The sequence below is a fragment of the Salmo salar genome, chromosome 15, assembly GCF_965601325.2.
Source record: "Salmo salar chromosome 15, fSalSal1, whole genome shotgun sequence".
NCBI classification, from domain to species: domain Eukaryota; kingdom Metazoa; phylum Chordata; class Actinopteri; order Salmoniformes; family Salmonidae; genus Salmo; species Salmo salar.
Genome location: NC_138305.1, coordinates 102,565,974 through 102,587,650, shown reverse-complemented (window position 1 = coordinate 102,587,650; position 21,677 = coordinate 102,565,974). Strand labels below are relative to the sequence as shown.

Below are 21,677 nucleotides of genomic sequence, written 5' to 3'. Positions count from 1 at the left end.
AATTTAGTAAATTCACCGGAGGTATGCTAGTTCTGAACGTCACATGCTAATGTAAAAAAGCTGGTTTTTGATATAAATATGAACTTGATTGAACAAAACATGCATGTATTGTATAACATAATGTCCTAGGTGTGTCATCTGATGAAGATCATCAAAGGTTAGTGCTGCATTTAGCTGTGGTTTTGTTTTTTGTGACATTATATGCTAGCTTGAAAAATGGGTGTCTGATTATTTCTGTCTGGGTACTCTGCTGTGTAATAAAGATAATCTAACGTTTTACCTAATGATATATAAGGAGGGCATTTGCACAACATGTTTCACAACAGCACACAACAAAATTCCAGAGACATATTGAGCAACCAACTGATACCAATCAAGACCACACCCAGAGACTGATGGCTGACTTAAGCACTCACACGAACATATCAAGACATGAAAGCGCCCTAGCCACACGAACTGACCACTGGTGTAAAAAACAACATTCCATGAATATCGCAACCACCCAGACACGAATTACCAGAAATACACACACACACACACACACTTAGGGGTGTTGGACTCCGAGGACAAAGGACACTGCCAAGGGCCAATGGGAAGTCGACACCACCTGGAGAGTGGACCGTCCCTCCACTCATCGACCAGTCAGGAGAGCGGACCTACTAGACTCAACCTACGTCAACACACTGTTATTTCATTGTATAAATTGGATGCACACTATGTTTCGGGGCTCTCTTCTGCTAGTTCCCTATGAGCTAAACGAAGGAGTCCGTGCACGCTTTGCCAAATATCTTTGTCTCATAATAAACTGCCTTACTATAAACTGAATCCACCCGGTCCAGCGTCTTGACTTGGTCTCCTTCTCAAGTAACTGATCATCAACAGCTGACATAATCTAATGTTTTGCTTTCACTGTAAAGCCTTTTTGAAATCGGACAGTGTGGTTACATAAAGGAGAGTCTTGTCTTTAAAATGCTGTCAAATAGTCATATGTTTGAAAAATTTAAGTTTTTGTATTTTTGAGGAATTTGTAATTCGCGCCACGCCTATCATTGGATATTGGAGCAGGTGTTCCGCTAGCGGAACGTCTAGATGTAAGAGGTTAATGATGTAATGGCAGTAAGGTCAAATCCATGTTTAATCAAATAATTTATACACTTGTTTCTGATAGTAATAACATGGACAATCAAGCTATTTTAAAACTTTGTTAGGGTAGTAGATCTAAAGAAAATATTTTTTTTCTTTTGAATAAAAAACATTTTTAGACTAGCAGTACCCAGAGGAAGGAGGTTATATCTCGCCGGTCCCTGGCACAAAAACGTTGAAAGGTTTCCTTACCTTAAAAGCAGTCAGCAGACAGAGGCCAGTTATGGACCTAAACTCAAACACTCATGAAAACATGAAGGTATTGTACAGTATACAGTGCATTTGGAAAGTATTAACACAAACTGAGCAATCTGGGGAAAAGGTCCTTGGTCAGGGAGGTGACCAAAAACCCAATGGTCACTGACAGAGCTCCAGAGTTTCTCTGGGGAGGTGGGAGGAACCTTTCAGAAGGACAACCATCTCTGCAGCACTCTACCAATCAGGCCTTTATGGTAGAGTGGCCAGACGGAAGCCACTCCTCAGTAAAAGGCACCTTGGAGTTTTCCAAAAGGCACCTAAAGACTGTCAGACTATGAGAAACAAGACTCTCTGGTCTGATGAACCCAAGATTGAACTCTTTGGCCTGAATGCCAAGCGTCAAGTCTGGAGGAAACCTGGCACCATCCCTACAGTGAAGCATGGTGGTGGCAGCATCATGCTGTGGGGATGTTTTTCAGCGGCAGGGACTGGGAGACTAGTCAGGATTGAGGGAAAGATAAACAGAGCAAAGTACAGAGAGATCCTTGATGAAAACCTGCTCCAGAACACTCAGGACCTCAGACTGGCGCGAAGGTTCACCTTCCAACAGGACAACGGCAATAAGCACACAGCCAAGACAACGCAGGAGTGGCTACAGGAAAAGAGTGGAGTGGCTTCGGGCAAGTTTATGTATATTTGTAAACAACAGCTTGTGCACGATATCTAAGTCTCGAGGTTTTGCTTGCCTGATGTAGAGTTTCTCATGAAAAGCTGTAGACCACACTATCTAACAAGAGAGTTTTCATCTATATTCTTTGTAGTGGTCTATTTACCACCACAAACCAATGCTGGCACTAAGACCGCACTCAATGAGCTGTATACGGCCATAAGCAAACAGGAAAACGCTCATCCAGAGGTGGTGCTCCTAGTGGCCGGGGACTTTAATGCAGGGAAACTTAAATATGTTTTACCTCTTCTCTACCAGCATGTTAAATGTGCAACCAGAGGGAAAACTCTAGACCACCAGTAGTCCACACACAGACGCGGACAAAGCTCTCCCTCACCCTCCATTTGGCAAATCTAACCATAATTCTATCCTCCTGACTCCTGCTTACAAGCGAAAATTAAAGCAGGAAGCAGCATTGACTCGGTCAATTAAAAAGTGGTCAGATGAAGCAGATGCTACGCTACAGGACTGTTTTTCTAGCACAGACTGGAATGTGTTCCGGGATTCTTCTGATGGCATTAATGAGTACACCACATCAGTCACTGGCTTCATCAATAACGTTATCCCCACAGTGACTGTACGTACATATCCCAACCAGAGCCATGGATTATAGGCAACATCCGCACTGAGCTAAAGGGTAGAGCTGCCGCTTTCAAGGAGCGGGACTCTAACCCGGAAGCTTATAAGAAATGCCGCTATGCCTTCCGACGAACCATCAAACAGGCAAATGGACAATACAGGACTAAGATCAAATTGTACTACATCGGCTCCGATGCTTGTCGGATGTGGCAGGGCTTGCAAACTATTACAGACTACAAAGGGAAACACAGACACGAGCTGCCCAGTGACACAAGCCTACCACACGAGCAAAATTACTTCTATGCTCGCTTCGAGGCAAGTAACACTGAAACATGCATGAGATCATTAGCTGTTCCAGACGACTGTGTGATCACGCTCTCCGCAGACGATGTGAGTAAGACCTTTAAACAGGTCAACATTCACAAGGCCGCAGGGCCAGAAGGATCATCAGGACCTGTACTCCACGCATACGCTGACCAACTGGCAAGTGTCTTCATTGACATTTTCAACCTCTCCCTGTCTGAGTCTGTAATACCAACATGTTTCAAGCAGACCACCATAGTCTCTGTGACCAGGAACACTAAGGCAACCTGCCTAAATGACTACAGACCCGCAGCACTCATCTGTATCCATGAAGTGCTTTGAAAGGCTGGTCATGGCTCATATCAACACCATTATCCCAGAAACCCTAGACCCACTCCATTTACATACCGCCCCAACAAATCCACAGATGATGCAATCTCTATTGCACTCCACACTGCCCTTTCCCACCTGGACAAAAGGAACACCTACAATTGAAGTCGGAAGTTCAATTCCACCTCAGCCAAATACATTTAAACTCAGTTTATTACAATTCCTGACATTTAATCGTTGTAAAAATTCCCTGTTTTAGGTCAGTTAGGATCACCACTTTCTTTTAAGAATGTGAAATGTTAGAAAAATAGTAGAGTGATTTTTTTTCAGCTTTTATTTCTTTCATCACATTCCCAGTGGGTCAGAAGTTTACATACACTCAATTAGTATTTGGTAGCATTGTCTTTATATTATTTAACTTGGGTCAAACGTTTCGGGGAGCCTTCCACAAGCTTCCCACAATAAGTTGGGGGAATTTTGGCCCATTCCTCCTGACAGAACTGGTGTAACTGAGTCAGGTTTGTAGGCCTCCTTGCTCGCACACGCTTCTTCAGTTCTGCCCACACATTTTCTATGGGATTGCGGTCAGGGCTTTTTGATGGCCACTCCAACACCTTGACTTTGTTGTCCTTAAGCTGTTTTGCCACAACTTTGGAAGTATGAGTGGGGTCATTGTCCATTTGGAAGACCCATTTGCGACCAAGCTTTAACTTCCTGACTGATGTCTTGAGATGTTGCTTCAATATATCCACATTATTGTCCTCCTCATGATGCCATCTATTCTGTGAAGTGCACCAGTCCCTCCTGCAGCAAAGCACCCCCACAACATGATGCTGCCACCCCCATGCTTCACGGTTGGGATGGTGTTTTTCGGCTTGCAAGCCTCCCCTTTTTCCTCCAAACATAACGATGGTCATTATGACCAAACAGTTCTATTTTTGTTTCATCAGACCAGAGGACATTTCTCCATAATGTACGATCTTTGTCCCCATGTGCAGTTGCAAACCGTGGTCTGTCTTTTTATGGCGTGTTTGGAGCAGTTGCTTCTTCCTTGCTGAGTGGCCATTCAGGTTATGTCGATATAGGACTGGTTTTAGTGTGGCTATAAATACTTTTGTACCTGTTTCCTCTAGCATCTTCACAAGGTCATTTGCTGTTGTTCTGGGATTGATTTGCACTTTTCGCACCAAAGTACGTTAATCTCTAGGAGACAGAACGCGTCTCTTTCCTGAGCGGTATGACAGCTGCGTGGTCCGACTAACCGGTGCCCCCCACACATTGACTCTGTACCGGTACCCCCTGTATATAGCCGCCACATTGACTCTGTACCGGTACCCCCTGTATATAGCCGCCACATTGACTCTGTACCGGTACCCCCTGTATATAGCCTCACCATTGACTCTGTACCGGTACCCCCTGTATATAGCCTCCACATGGACTCTGTACCGGTACCCCCTGTATATAGCCTCCACATGGACTCTGTACCGGTACCCCCTGTATATAGCCTCCACATTGACTCTGTACCGGTACCCCCTGTATGTAGCCTCCACATTGACTCTGTACCGGTACCCCCTGTATGTAGCCTCCACATTGACTCTGTACCGGTACCCCCTGTATATAGCCTCCACATTGACTCTGTACCGGTACCCCCTGTATATAGCCTCCACATTGACTCTGTACCGGTACCCTCTGTATATAGCCTCCACATTGACTTTGTACCGGTACCCCCTGTATATAGCCTCCACATTGACTCTGTACCCGTATCCTCTGTATATAGCCTCCACATTGACTCTGTACCGGTACCCCTAGGATAGGATAAAGTAATCCTTCTAACCCCCCCCCTAAAAGATTTAGATGCACTATTGTAAAGTGGTTGTTCCACTGGATATCATAAGGTGAATGCACCAATTTGTAAGTCGCTCTGGATAAGAGCGTCTGCTAAATGACTTAAATGTAAATGTACCCCCTGTATATAGCCTCCACATTGACTCTGTACCAGTACCCACTGTATATAGCCTCCACATTGACTCTGTACCGGTACCCCCTGTATATAGCCTCCACATTGACTCTGTACCGGTACCCCCTGTATATAGCCTCCACATTGACTCTGTACCGTAACACCCTGTATATAGCCTCCACATTGACTCTGTACCATAACACCCTGTATATAGCCTCCACATTGACTCTGTACCCGTACCCCCTGTATATAACCTCCACATTGACTGTACCGTAACACCCTGTATATAGCCTCCACATTGACTCTGTACCCATATCCCCTGTATATAGCCTCTACATTGACTCTGTACCGGTAGCCCCTGTATATAGCCTCCACATTGACTCTGTACCGGTACCCCCTGTATATAGCCTCCACATTGACTCTGTACCCGTACCCCCTGTATATAGTCTCCACATTGACTCTGTATCGTAACACCCTGTATATAGCCTCCACATTGACTCTGTACCGGTACCCCCTGTATATAACCTCCACATTGACTCTGTACCGTAACACCCTGTATATAGGCTCCACATTTTTATTTTACTGCTGCTCTTTCATTATTATTATAATTTTGGGTGGTATTTTTCTTAAAACTGCATTGTTGGTTAAGGACTTGTAAGTAACATTTCACTGTAAGGTCTACACCTGTTGTATTCGGCGCATGTGACAAATACAATTTGATTTGAATGTCCATGAGTTGCCCAGCCAGAGCCCGGACTTGAACCCGATCGAACATCTCTGGAGAGACCTGAAAATAGCTGTGCAGCGATGTTCCCATCCAACCTGACAGAGCTTGAGAGGATCTGCAGAGAAGATTGGGAGAAACTCCCCAAATACACATGTGCCAAGCTTGTAGAGTCATATCCAAGAAGACAAGAGGCTGTAATCGCTGCCAAAGGTGCTTCAATAAAGTGCTGAGTAAAGGGTCTGAATACTTATGTAAATGTGATGTTTCAGTTTAAACATTTTAAAGAATTGCAAAAAAATCTAAAAACCTGTTTTTGCTTTGTCCTTGTGGGGTATTGTGTGTAGATTGATAAGGGGAAAAAACGAATTAATCCATTTTAGAACAAGGCTGTAATGTAACAAAATGTGGAAAAAGTCAAGGGGTCTGAATACTTCCCGAATGCACTGTATATAAAAGAATGTCCTTTTGGCTATGTCAATGCTTTCATGTAAGTTATTGAAATGGATAGAAATATTTTACACCATTTGACATTTTGGAGAGATTTATTACACAAAGAACTCCTGGACCAACTCAGTGGCCTTGTGGGTGAAGTGTCTGCCAAGAGATTGGAAGGTTGGAGGTTATTCATGGTTGAGTTATATCAAAAACTAAAAACGGGACCTGATGCCTCTGCTTGGCACTCAGAATTAAAGCGATGTATTGTGCGTAAGGCCCGGTGACAGACTAGTGTCCTGTCCAGATAGGCTCCTGCCACTGTGGGCTGTTCTGGTTTGGACAAGGCTTATTTACGTAGTAGAGGACACCTGGGCCTTGTTATGGATAAAAACCTATACAGACAGATTGGTATAAGATATCTGCTCCATTTCTTTTGCACATGTTGACAAGACGATAAGGGGTCACCGAAGTGGAATATTGCCCAATAAAGCTTCTTTGAATAATCCTCTTCATGTACACCTGATAAAACAAACAAGAGGTTTTTATCTTCTGTGTTGTATATTAAAGTGTCTCAAACTTAAAAACATTTCAAGTCAATATCTGACATGGTACAGGTGTCTTCAATTTGAGCCAATAACCATGTGTGTGAGGTGTATACTTTTGATACCACAAAGATTTGTATAAGACTACCAAAAAACACCCTGTGTGACCCTGTTTTAGCACATTGTCACTCAGGAGGTGGACACTATTTGGCATGACATGAACCTGCCACATTTTCCAAAACTGTGGGTGGCAAGCCAACCTGAATAAAGACTCTTTCATTTTGAACGAATAGCTTGGTTATTGTTTATGGCTTGGAGTCTGAAATTAAATAGGTAAACATTTTCATACCCAGTCTTTCCTATATTTTCCTTAAAACACCTCTTCAACTTATCTTTCATTTCATACCATGTTTTCTACAAACCTTCCAGAAAGGCCAGGAGTAAATGAATAATGGCAAACCTTGTTAAAGGCCTTAAAGGTCCAGTGCAATATGACTAAGGTCATTTGAAATAAAACAGCCACACCAATGCATGGACCTGGTTTAGAAATGTTCCTTTTTTCATGCTGATTTCAGGCAGTGATACTTATTGATGTTATTTTAAGGAGGGTACCAAGACTGTTAAGTATTCTTCATTGTGTAAAGGTATAGGGTTAGGACAGCGGTCACCTGATATGAAAATGGGGTCGCAGGAGAATTTCCAAAATCCTGATAAAAATAAAATATTATAATATCGTCTTTGTCTCTCAAAATTATTGTAACTTTAAAAATCTAAATGAAAATAATTCAAATCTAAAAGTTTAAATAAAGGTTAAATAAAACAATAATAATAATTCAACCAAAGAGCACCCTTAGATCGTGGGAAAATGCCGCACTTGACAGTTGCACTGGAATCATTCCCATGGTGAATGGCTGAGCCTGCCTGCCTGCTGAGCCTGCCTGCCTGCTGAGCCTGCCTGCCTGCTGAGCCTGCCTGCCTGCTGAGCCTGCCTGCCTGCTGAGCCTGCCTGCCTGCCTGCTGAGCCTGCCTGCCTGCCTGCTGAGCCTGCCTGCCTGCTGAGCCTGCAACGCTATTGCAGAGATGTTGATATTACCGGTCGCATTTGATATGGTGAAAACAATGTGTGTGGAGGCAGAGACACAGAAACTCACAATAACTTTGTCAGATAACACTGTGAAACAAATAATTGATGCTATAGCTAGCAGTCAAGGGGAAACTGAACAACTCAAAAACTCCCCACCATATGCTCTCCAAATGGAAGTTAGCTGTGAGGGCCGACATGCCCATGCATTGACTTTTGTTCACTATATGTCGGCCCGGGGATGTTAGGACGAGGACAAAATGCTATTCACGAGGACAAATTGTTCTGTCTCAGTGATGTTCAGTGTGCTGCGTGGCTATATTGACGAAAAACAGATTCCATATGATCGAATGGTGGTCTTTTGCACAGATGGGGCTCCATCTAGCACGGGGCGGTGGGCAGGCCTCTGCACTCTAGTTATGAATGTGTCTCCCAATGCCATATGGACGCATTGTATGATACACCCGCTGAGCTATAATGAATACACCGAGCGCAACTGGCGGCAAAAGAGTTGAGCGCAGAACTCAGAGATACTCAGAAGGTAGATTTGTAAATTACATCGCGCACGCCTGTTCGCAAAACGATGTGGATATATGAGATCATAGCATGACAGTGTTCTATTTCACACCGAGGCTAGGTGGTTATCGAGGGAATATTTTTTCGAATTGAGAGAGGAACAGTTGTCATTCGCAATGGATGTAAAAAAAACAGAGTTTGTTGACTTTCTGTGAAATGGAAATAAAATGTGTATCCTTGCCTATGTAACTGACATATTTGGGAAACTGAACGAACTGAACGCAAGGATGCATGGGAAATACAAAAACATTATACAGATTAGTGACCGAATCAGCGAAACCCATTTGACTGTGATCCTTGCTCAGTTGACATGCAGGTAAGTGAAATCGAATGCTGCAGACAACGCATTCACGGATCACTATGAGGGAGTTTTGGATCCGGACTAAAACGGAATACTGTGCCGTTTCCCTCTGAACTTTACAACTCATGGTACTCTGATTCAGTGCTCTCGTCTGCATTAAAAAACTAATATCGATCCAGGTTGGATGTGACAGCAGAGATGAGGTGCGCACTGTCGATCACACCCCCTGACTTTGAGACATACATCCCAGTGTTGCCAACTCATTTTCAGGGTAAATTGCTATAGGCAGGTTGATTTGTTGTTAAAAGTTGCTAAATGACGTTGTGATGTCATTGCTTGATAACGTAAAACTGCGTCATTACGTAGAATACGCAATAACGTTACTCAAATTGACTGGCCATCTCGGCAAAAATAGGATTAGACATTTGTTCAGGTACAGACTCCCACCTTTTTCTGTACTTCTGGCTGTACAATTTTGATTGAGACATGTTGATTGATGTTGTAAGTTCTGTTCAAGATCAAACATTCGTGACCAACTATATTCATTGAGTTTGGCTCGTCGAACCCGTACTACTGCTGCTGCAGTCAGCTAACAATGATTTGCAATTTCTGAAATTGTTGCTGGCTGTGCACGAGCTGTGCGCCTGCTGGTGACGTCACTCACAATGTACTTTTGCAGCCAGGCACGTGTGTTGTAACATGAGTGTGTGACAGAGAAAATCGTTTTTGTGTCATTTAGAGGGAAAATGCATTTTAGCGTTTGAGTCACTTTTCAAAGTTGCTAAAAGTTCCAAATACATTTTTAAAAATAGCTAATTTTGTTGCTTGGTGCTGTTTGAAAAAAAAGTTGCCAGGGTAGTCTGAAGAGTTGCTAAATCAAGCAACAAAATTGCTAAATTGGCATCACTGCAAGACACACCCATCTCATTAGTGGTGGTGAGATAAGATACATTACGTCAGACTAATTTGTAATTGACTGTTATAGCCCCACATTAGAAGTATGTGATGGTGAGTTGAGAAAACATGTTTTTCAACTGACTGCCATAGCCCATAATAAAGAAGTAAACATTGCCTGTTAATTACAGAATTGTTTTTCACATGGTTGGGGTCGTGAGAATGTTAATATATCAAAATGGGGTCCACCTGTTTTTTCATACCAACACTCAGCATAGAATAGAAGAGGTTAACACACCATTTACTTTTAGCAGATGCTCTGATCCAGAGCGACTTACAGGAGCAATAAGGGTTAAGTGCCTTGCTCAAGGGCACATTGACAAATGTTTCACCTAGACAGCTCGGGGATTCAAACCAGCAACCTTTACTGTTACTGGCCCAACGCTCTTAACCACTAGGCTACCTGTCACCATGCAAATAATTTGCAACCATACAAACATCATTTTTCTGTCTTAAGTCTTTTTATTTTAATTTTCTGATGCAGTGCTTATTTATGCAATAAAACATGAATACAGTGTTTCAATAAAATAAAATATTAGCGAAATGCTCCATAACAAGCAGTAAACATTTAAATCAGTACAAAATTCAGAAGGTACGCAAAATCTACAATTAGCAAAGTCTTATGATAACTGACATGAACATAGGCTACAAATATAATCTAAGATTGTTGATAATAAACTAATTATCCAAAATGTGCCACTAGAACTTCTAGCTGCTTGACATTAGTCCCACGTTTAGTGCCATTGTATGTGTTTGGAAAAAAATTACTTTATAGTTTCCAAACGCTTTTATAAAGGCAAGTCTTTTACATGTCTTCGCATAAATCAATACATACAAATGTATGAAGTACTCCTTGATTGATTGTCATAGCAACACATAAGAGGTCACAATAACAAAGGCATAACAAAATAGAAGATTCCAAATAAAATATTTTTAAAATCCTGTTTAAAATGGCAAACACCCTTACTAGTTAATTGACCTTGACCAACTGCAAGAAGTGCAGAAGCTGTCTGAATTGAGGCCATTGACACAATTCACCTCATTGTTAAGTCACAGGTCCACACTGAGAAACTAAAGGAAAACTGGTATCACCAGATGTGGTGCTGGTGGTTAGGAACACCCCTGACTTTGTATTGTAACGGTTCGGCCTGTTGTAGAGAACCTGGCTAAAAACGATGGCGTTGTTGGGTGTGAGGAAGTTGTCGGTCAGCTAGACAGAGAAGGCGGAGAGCTGCTGGATGGCGTATGTTGCTGCTGGGCCCGGGGGGGTCCGGGGGAGGGGCTCACATCAGATCTAGAGAGGAATAGAGAAAAATAGGATGATGTCTGGAGAGAGGGTTGGATGGAGAGAGGGGCAGATGGAGAGAGGGGCAGAAGGGAAGAGGCGAGAGAGGGTGGAGGGGTGGATGGATTAAAAGACACCTTAACTGATATTGTAGTTCAATCTACTACCTCGTTGTCCTGGTCCGAATACTCCTGCTGCTTCTGATCGGTCGTAGAAACGCTCTCCTTCCAGGCACTAAGGTTTAATTGCTGGATGTTGTTGCACTTGATGGGTGTGTTCCCTCCCTCAGGGATGCGGAAGGGGTCACGTGACATGGCTGTAATGCCAGTGTTGTCACAGATGATCTGAGCCAGAGAGACATTTTTCAGGACCTTCCTCTGTGCCGAGGTGAAGACGCCTGGGTTTTCATACCAAAGCCTGGGGATCAACAAGCGATATGAGACACATACTATGACAGACAAACACACGCTGGACCTTTAAAAACAGCAAAAACTGCACTCTGGCAGTGCTATGTCAAATACCTTACATGATGCAGGTCAGTCAATGCCCACCAAGATGTGGGCATCTCTCTCTCTCTCTCTCACACACACACACACCTGTCTCCCTGGCGGATCCTCTGGAACTGGGTGGCGATGAGGCAGGCGAAGAGAGGCCCGACGCGGCCCCTGTGTACGAAGGGTTCAGCCACGCCCCCCATCCACACGTCAATGTTATCTGGGGTGCCGTAGAGCTGCAGCAGTCTGAAGGCCAGGTCTGTGTTGTTCAGAACAACGGCCAGCTCGCCCAGGTTACTAGGTGTTGAGAGCCCACAGAATTTACGCCAAGCGTTGTAGTCTAGGTTTGGGAAGAGAAAGGAAATAATAAGTGAATGGAGCTGACCAATACAGTACATGGGAGACGAGAGGAATGATTTTGGAACTGACCAATAGAGATACAGTATATGGAAGACGAGAGGAATTAGAAAGATGATTGATTTTGGATATGAGTTTAATGGTATAGATGTGTTTATCTGTGGTATCAGTGTAACTGAATAGATGTGTTATCTGTGGTATCAGTATAACAGTATAGATGTGTTTATCTGTGGTATCGGTCTAACAGTATAGATGTGTTTATCTGTGGTATCAGTCTAACAGTATAGATGTGTTTATCTGTGGTATCAGTCTAACAGTATAGATGTGTTTATCTGTGGTATCAGTGTAACTGAATAGATGTGTTATCTGTGGTATCAGTATAACAGTATAGATGTGTTTATCTGTGGTATCGGTCTAACAGTATAGATGTGTTTATCTGTGGTATCAGTCTAACAGTATAGATGTGTTTATCTGTGGTATCAGTGTAACTGAATAGATGTGGTATCAGTATAACAGTATAGAGGGAAAATGGAAGGTGTGTACCAGGCAGGCCATGGTCACGTCCACGCTGCATGTTGAGGGAGCCCAGGTCCAGAGCCAGATGGTTTATGAACTGGAAGAGTTTCTCCCTCAGAGCATCCACCATCATGTGGTTCTGGGTGTTCAGCTTAGCAGGGCGACCTACCAGACCACGGATAAGAGGGTCGATACCACCTAAAGAAGGACAGACAGAGAATAGGATGTTTTTTTTTACCTTTCATAGACTGTTATAAACTGGGTGGTTCAAGCCCTGAATGCTGATTGGCTGACAGCCATGGTATATCAGACCGTATACCACTGAAATGACAGAACATTTATTTTTACTGCTCTAATGACGTTGGTAACCAGTTTATAATAGCAATAAGGCACTTCGGGGGTTTGTGGTATATGGACAATATACCACGGCTAAGGGCTATATCCAGGCACTCCGCGTTGCATCGTGCATAAGAACATCCCTTAGCCGTGGTATATTGGCCATATACCACACCCCATCATCCCTTATTGCTTAGTTAATAATCCAGAGAGTGAATTAGTTTACAACTGGCAAAGGGGTCTGCAAAGCATTCCTATGTGACCCAACACCACTCACCCTCAAACACCAGCCTCCAGGGGGTGAAGAAGGCCTTGAAAAGGGGCACGCTGGGGAACATGGGATTCTCCTTGTTGTTGCTGTCCAGGCGGGACAGCGTGGGCTGGATGGCCAGGTGGGCAAAGCGGTACGCTGCTGTCGCAAACACGTTAGCAATGCTGGGATCAATCATCTCGTTGTAGCCAGGGTAACGGCCGAGCTGCCGGGCCATGGTGTCTGGGCCCACGATGTGCGGCAGGTAGTCCCTGAACACAAACACCTGGGAGGGAGTCTGTTACTGGTACCTGGGTGGTGATATCAGTCTGTTACTGATACCTGGGTGGTGATATCAGTCTGTTACTGGTACCTGGGTGGTGATATCAGTCTGTTACTGATACCTGGGTGGTGATATCAGTCTGTTACTGATACCTGGGTGGTGATATCAGTCTGTTACTGGTACCTGGGTGGTGATATCAGTCTGTTACTGGTACCTGGGTGGTGACATCAGTCTGTTACTGGTACCTGGGTGGTGATATCAGTCTGTTACTGGTACCTGGGTGGTGATATCAGTCTGTTACTGATACCTGGGTGGTGACATCAGTCTGTTACTGGTACCTGGGTGGTGATATCAGTCTGTTACTGGTACCTGGGTGGTGATATCAGTCTGTTACTGGTACCTGGGTGGTGATATCAGTCTGTTGCTGGTACCTGGGTGGCGATATCAGTCTGTTACTGATACCTGGGTGGTGTTATCAGTCTGTTACTGGTACCTGGGTGTTGATATCAGTCTGTTACTGATACCTGGGTGGTGATATCAGTCTGTTACTGGTACCTGGGTGGTGATATCAGTCTGTTACTGATACCTGGGTGGTGATATGAGTCTGTTACTGATACCTGGGTGGTGATATCAGTCTGTTACTGGTACCTGGGTGGTGATATCAGTCTGTTACTGGTACCTGGGTGGTGATATCAGTCTGTTACTGATACCTGGGTGGTGATATCAGTCTGTTACTGGTACCTGGGTGGTGATATCAGTCTGTTACTGATACCTGGGTGGTGATATCAGTCTGTTACTGGTACCTGGGTGGTGACATCAGTCTGTTACTGGTACCTGGGTGGTGATATCAGTCTGTTACTGATACCTGGGTGGTGATATGAGTCTGTTACTGATACCTGGGTGGTGATATGAGTCTGTTACTGATACCTGGGTGGTGATATGAGTCTGTTACTGATACCTGGGTGGTGATATCAGTCTGTTACTGATACCTGGGTGGTGATATCAGTCTGTTACTGATACCTGGGTGGTGATATCAGTCTGTTACTGGTACCTGGGTGGTGATATCAGTCTGTTACTGGTACCTGGGTGGTGACATCAGTCTGTTACTGGTACCTGGGTGGTGATATCAGTCTGTTACTGATACCTGGGTGGTGATATGAGTCTGTTACTGATACCTGGGTGGTGATATGAGTCTGTTACTGATACCTGGGTGGTGATATGAGTCTGTTACTGATACCTGGGTGGTGATATGAGTCTGTTACTGATACCTGGGTGGTGATATGAGTCTGTTACTGATACCTGGGTGGTGATATGAGTCTGTTACTGATACCTGGGTGGTGATATGAGTCTGTTACTGGTACCTGGGTGTAGGCACCCATGATCTTGCGAGCCTCCTGATAGAGTGTCTCACCGTCCCAATGTGGGTTGAGACGAAGCAGGGCACCGGCCAGACGGTTGTGCTCACGCAAGAACATTGTGTGAATGGATGTCAAAGCTATGTTCTCATCCACACGAACATCACCTGGCAGACAGAGACTTACAGGTGAGGCCAGAGACTTACAGGTGAGGGCAAATAGTGATTGAGATGAACATCATATACATTGTCTTTCTGTATCCGGACAACTATTGTACATGGAAAGTCAAAGAATTCCTCTAGTCAAAGTTCTATCGCTTTTTGTCATCATTCTGTCTTAGACTTTAACTTAAATATGCATTGGTCTACTCTTCGGACAAACAGAGTTGAAAGGCTAACCTGCAATGAAGCAGGGCACCTCCTTGGCGTTGGTGTCGTTGGTGATTCTCCTGCGGGTGGCACACATGTTCCCCTTCACGTCAGTGAAGGGAAGAAACTCACGTCCGTTGTCTGTGAACTCGTTGTTGATACGCAGCAGGCCTCCATCGTTGGTGAGATTACGTAGGTCACGCGCCAACCCCTCCTCAGAGCCGTACACCTGCCCCAAGTCCAGGAAGGCATTCAGGGCATTGATCTGCTCCCTCCTGTTGGCCATGTCACCGAAATTGAAAGCAGACTTTCCTGTGCCGCACACAGGCGCTGATCGGAAGACCGGGATGCAGCTGTCTGGGCCAGTGGGCAAGCGTGGGTCATTGAGAGGAATCTGGTCATGGAGGAAAAGACAAGACATAGGTAGAAGAACTAATAATCCATGGACCATGGATAGAAAAGGGCCAGATATCCAGGGGTGCCTGCTGTAAGTGTTAGGCTGTGGGATGTAATGTGAGAGCTGTGACTGACCTGGATGGGGAAACAGGGTTCGGAGCGTTCACAGCTCTCATCACAGTCCAGGCCGTTGCTGAAGGCGCGGATGCTGGGGGAGGAGGGAGTGAATGTCAGGTCATGGTCGTTCCACTGGCCAAAAGTAGTGACCATGTGTGTGAACTCGCGATCACTCTCTACACTGGCGTCATTGGTTGCCAGGATACGGTTAGAGACCTCCCTTACCTGCACACAGGGAGGGAAGCAGGGCAGAGGGAGAACAATGAAATGCAGTTATGTTACTTTATATCTAACTTGTGGTGAAATAGTAGCAGTTATTGCAACTATGTCTATTTATTGTCATCATACCAGAGGGAGCACAAAGTTGTTGAAGCTCCTGTTTGGGTCCCAGCTTTTGGGTCTAGAGACCCCATCGTCATACTGAGCAGGTAGCCAACGAGTGAAGGGGGTGTTTGAGGCTCCCAGACGAGGATACTTCCTAATAAGAAGGAAGAAAATACAAATAAGAATCGAGAAACCTCGCTTGAGAAACTCAAGGTACAGGTAACTGCCAAAATAACGGAAACACTTGAGTAAATGAGGGATACAAAGTATATTGAAAGCCGGTGCTTCCACACAGGTGTGGTTCCTGAGTTAATTAAGCAATTAAAATCCCATCATGCTTAGGGTCATGTATAAAAATGCTGGCCATGCCATTATTTTGGCAATTATTTTGGCACCCATGGCTATGCCAATATAGGATGACAATGCCCCCATCCATAGAGCACTGACTGGTTTGATAAGCATGAAAACGATGTAAACCAAAGCCATGGCTGTCAGTCACCAGATCTCAACCCAATTGAACCCTTATGGTAGATTCTGAAGTGGCGCCTGAGACAGAATTTTCAACCACCATCAACAAAACACCAAATGATGGGATTTCCCGTGGAAGAATGGTGTCACATCCCTCTAATAGAGTTCCAGACAATTGTAAAATATATGCCAAGGTGCATTGAAGCTGTTCTGGAAGATCATGGTGGCCCAACACCCTATTAAGACACTTTATGTTGGTGTTTCCTTTATTTTGGCAGTTACCTGTATAAAGCCACATCTCCTGCAGCCTATGACTGCATAGCCAGACCTCAGACCTACACTGATTGCACTTCCCTTTATATTCCACCCTATACAACTACTGTGCACAAGGCTTTCAAATTGTTGTGTCAAAGTATTATACCGCCATGCCCTGGTGCTCTTACAGATTGTTGCAGACGCTGGTGGCTGTGCGGTACTTGTTAACGTTGGGTGTGGTGCGGCAGGAGGGTGTGCTGACACGAGCTGCACAGCCGGTTACCCGGGCAATGGTGTTTAACTCCTGTGGTGTGAGGAGGTCTGAGAAACAAAAGATAAGGAATCATGTGAAATATGTGTTTGTGTGTGGATGGGTGTATGTGTGTGTGTCTGAGTGTATGTGTCTGAGTGTATGTGTGTTGGTGCGTATGTGCATATGTATATTTGTGTGCAACTGACCTGTTGCGTTGAGCGAGCGTTTGTGCAGCCTGTGGTTGCGGTGGACTTTCTCATGGATCAGTCTCAAGGTGTTCTCCAGGTAGTCTGCAGACCGGACAGCAGAGCGCGTGTCCCTGGCAGGCTGTTTCAGGAGACGCAGGATATCTGAGGGCCTGGTGGACTGTCCACGCACTCTCTCCAGACTCCTAAGATATGGACAAGCACAGTGGTGTAAAGTACTTAAGTAAAAATACTTTAAAGTACTCCATAAGTTGTTTTTTGGTAAATCTGTACATATCTTTACTATTTATATTTTTGATAACTTTTACTTTTACTTAAATTCAATCCAATAGAAAATATGTACTTTTTACTCCATACATTTTCCCTGACACCCAAAAGTACTTGTTACATTTTGAATGCTTAGCAGTACAGGAAAATGGTCCAATTCACACAGTTATCAAAAGAACATCCCTGGTCATCCCTACTGCCTCTGATCTGGCAGTCTCACTAAACAGAGAACATCCCTGGTCATTCCCTGGTCATCCCTACTGTCTCTGATCTGGCAGTCTCACTAAACAGAGAACATCCCTGGTCATCCCTACTGCCTCTGATCTGGCAGTCTCACTAAACAGAGAACATCCCTGGTCATTCCCTGGTCATCCCTACTGTCTCTGATCTGGCAGTCTCACTAAACAGAGAACATCCCTGGTCATCCCTACTGCCTCTGATCTGGCAGTCTCACTAAACAGAGAACATCCCTGGTCATTCCCTGGTCATCCCTACTGCCCTGATCTGGCAGTCTCACTAAACAGAGAACATCCCTGGTCATTCCCTGGTCATCCCTACTGTCTCTGATCTGGCAGTCTCACTAAACAGAGAACATCCCTGGTCATCCCTACTGCCTCTGATCTGGCAGTCTCACTAAACAGAGAACATCCCTGTTCATTCCCTGGTCATCCCTACTGCCCTGATCTGGCAGTCTCACTAAACAGAGAACATCCCTGGTCATCCCTACTGCCTCTGATCTGGCAGTCTCACTAAACAGAGAACATCCCTGGTCATTCCCTGGTCATCCCTACTGTCTCTGATCTGGCAGTCTCACTAAACAGAGAACATCCCTGGTCATCCCTACTGCCTCTGATCTGGCAGTCTCACTAAACAGAGAACATCCCTGGTCATTCCCTGGTCATCCCTACTGTCTCTGATCTGGCAGTCTCACTAAACAGAGAACATCCCTGGTCATCCCTACTGCCTCTGATCTGGCAGTCTCACTAAACAGAGAACATCCCTGGTCATTCCCTGGTCATCCCTACTGTCTCTGATCTGGCAGTCTCACTAAACAGAGAACATCCCTGGTCATCCCTACTGTCTCTGATCTGGCAGTCTCACTAAACAGAGAACATCCCTGGTCATTCCCTGGTCATCCCTACTGTCTCTGATCTGGCAGTCTCACTAAACAGAGAACATCCCTGGTCATCCCTACTGCCCTGATCTGGCTCACTAAACACAAATGCTTCGTTTCTAAATGATGTCTGAGTGTTGGAGTGTGCCCCTGGCTATCTGTAAATAAAAAAGAAAAGAAAATGGTGCTATCTGATTTGCTTAATGTAAGGAATCTACAATTATTTATCATTTTAATACTTAACTATATTTTAGAATTTACATTTACTTTTGATACTTAAGTATATATAAAACCAAATACTTTTCGACTTTTATTCAAGTAGTATTTTACTTGGTGACATAATTTTCTGTCAAGGTATCTTTATTTTTTACTCAAGTATGACAATTGGGTAGTTTTTCCACCACTGGACAAGCATATGACAGAGTTTTGAACAGAAACAAGCTCCTGCAGTTGAATTAAAATCTTTGTACAGAGGCAGATTTATTGTACTAATCATAAGAACTTATGAGAATTAGAAATGGTGAACCTATTCTTTTCTAAAGGAAATACAAAAGGTACAATTAAAGCAAATTTAAAAATTAGAAAGACTAAGCTAGTGCAAATGTGTTTCTTTGACTGAGTGAGACAATTGTGCTAGTTGCATACGGAGTAAGACACTAGTGCTGGTCATTCCATTTTACCCAATTTACAAAGACAGAGATGATCGACTACATCTGAAGAGATCAACTGTCAGGTTTACTCACTTTTCTCTGGAGTACTTGTAAGCTTCATCTACGAGTCTCTTTGCCTCCTCTATTGAACTGTGAATGAAAGGGCCACCTAAACTTTCCTGTGTAGACAGTGCTGGCTGGATGAACATCAGGCACAGCCCCAATTCTAGGAGGGAGGGAAACAGCTTCATCTCTAGAAAACAGAAAGGGAGGTTTATCAGTTTACCATCATTAAAAAAACACGCTGCTCTCTTCAATGTAATGAGCAAATATTTTGCTTCTAGCTGTTTTTCAAATTGTGAGAGAGAACTACAGAGACTTCTCAAAAAAATTCATGAAATCATTTTGCACACAATAATCATATTAAAAACTAGGGCTGTCAGAGTAAATCAGCTAACCCGAGTTAACTTTATATAATTTTATTGCACTTTTTTTATTGTGATTAACCGCATTGTCTGAAAGAGTTGAAAATGCACTGAAAACATCCGCAATACATAGTCTATACAGCTAAAAACAACAATACAATGTAAAAATAAGTTGACATTGAGGTTAACGAAAGTGTGCTTTCTAAATGTATCTCATTTTGCTAACTGTTACTTACAAAATCAAGACGTCAATATTCTTGTAATATTTTTTTGTATGAAAAAATACAGCTTAATTTGAGCAAATTCTGAATTTACAATTAATTGCGATTAATCACAGCAAATGCAGCGATTAAATCAATTCAATGTTTGAATCATTTGACATCCCTATTAATAACACATTCATGCATGGATCAGAATTACCATGGTTATCAGAAAAACGAACATATAACCTGATGATCAGACCAGACAACAGAAACATACAGCAAATGTATTTTATTCAATCTTACCTTTGTTTTACCAACTCTTGTTGTGAAGTCTTGTTGAGAAGTAAACTCGTCTGAAGATAGAGCCCTCTCTAACAGTTCTATTTATAGTCAATGTTGCAATGCCCCACCCCTATTATCTGCTATTTTATTTTTTATTGAACTAGGCAAGTTGTTATTTACAATACGGCCTACCAATGATAATAGTATGCAACTTCCTTCTTCCTTCTTGCCTTGACCAAATAGATCATGAACTGATAATATTACTTAATGTGCTTACTCTATATTCTAGCCAGCTTTTGTTTCCTGCTAGAACCCTTTTGCAGTATCATGAGCTAAATGATTGTGATGATTATGCCTGCATGGTCTATGGTCTGGGCTTACAAGAATGAATGAATTACTTTATTTTGAGCTGCTGTGTACTCAGAGCTTCTCGGTAATGGCGCACCTACAACCAGTACAATTTATACAAGTTCACCGCTCTTTTTTGCTTTGCATTTCTTCTGTGTAATGTGTTCACGAACACACTCTTGGAATATTTTTTAAAATATCTAGAACCTTAATTAAAGGGTTCTTTGCCTTTCCCCATGGGAGAACCCTTTAAATAAACCTTTTAGGTTCCATGTAAAACCCTTTCCACAGAGGGTTTTACATGGAACCCAGAAGCGTTCTACCTGAAACCCAAAATAGTTATTCAAAGGGTTCTGCTGTGGGGACAGCCAAGTAATCCTTTTGGAACCCTTTTTTCAAAGATTGCAGCTTCACAATATTTGACTTAGGGAAATTGACATCATGCAACAGACTTGTGCATTGTAATTTAAATATGTGCTTTAGGATTGTACCGTAAAGCACTGATTTCAAGTCACAAACTTTACTTTTGTCAAGTCAAATTGGTCCATTGGGTAGACCCCCAGAGCTAGCTATAGTCTGTTGAAATTACCTCCACAGGGAAGTTTCTGAGTAAAAAATTAAGGTCCTTAACTCCAAACATGACTAAGGTAATTTGAAATAAAGCAGATATTCACCATCATTCTTCCTTGTTGCAGGGAATGACACTTGACTAACTTCATTTGAGGGATGGTGCCAGATCATTTCCTTGTATGCACCACCGCATTTTTGTTCTTTGTGTAATGGTTCTTTGTGTAATGGTTAAAGGAACTCCCCGGGGAATATTTTACCTGTGATTATGGTGTGATCCGTGATTACCTATCTGATTATCAGGGTTTGTGCCTGGTAAGGGGATGACCATTCACTCATCTCAAACAATGATACTGCAATATGTTTCAGAACACAAGATATAGTTTTGTTTTACCTGGCTGATTACTACAGTTATTTTTTTCAGTCCCTTTGGTGCAATTGCATGTATGTGGTACATTTTCAGAACTCTATGCACAAACATCAAAATAGATGATCAAAATAGCCAATTTTAGCCTCAACACCTTAGGCAGTATTGCTTCCATGGCCTATCCTGCCATTTGGGGGACAAAACATATTTGGTTTCTTGCACCTATGCAAGCCAACACAGTGATATCAAGACTCAATGTACAGTTGAAGTCGAAAGTTTACATACACTTATGTTGGAGTCATTAAAACTCGTTTTTCAACCACTCCACAAATTACTTG

The 21,677-nt window shown here is 43.3% G+C and overlaps 1 protein-coding gene across 1 annotated transcript; it reads right to left on the bottom strand.

The window, feature by feature from the left end:
- Positions 1-10,292: 10,292 nt before the first annotated feature.
- Positions 10,293-20,231, bottom strand: LOC106572795 (eosinophil peroxidase). Its single transcript, XM_014147274.3, has 13 exons — positions 20,079-20,231; positions 19,241-19,400; positions 17,117-17,301; positions 16,846-16,978; positions 15,959-16,088; positions 15,629-15,835; positions 15,128-15,491; positions 14,736-14,896; positions 13,119-13,377; positions 12,533-12,703; positions 11,735-11,972; positions 11,306-11,555; positions 10,293-11,147 (listed from the first exon to the last, which is right to left on the bottom strand). Exons 2-13 carry the CDS (start codon positions 19,396-19,398, stop codon positions 11,142-11,144), a joined length of 2,262 nt encoding a protein of 753 aa, XP_014002749.1. The 5' UTR covers positions 19,399-19,400; positions 20,079-20,231; the 3' UTR covers positions 10,293-11,141.
- Positions 20,232-21,677: the final 1,446 nt, after the last annotated feature.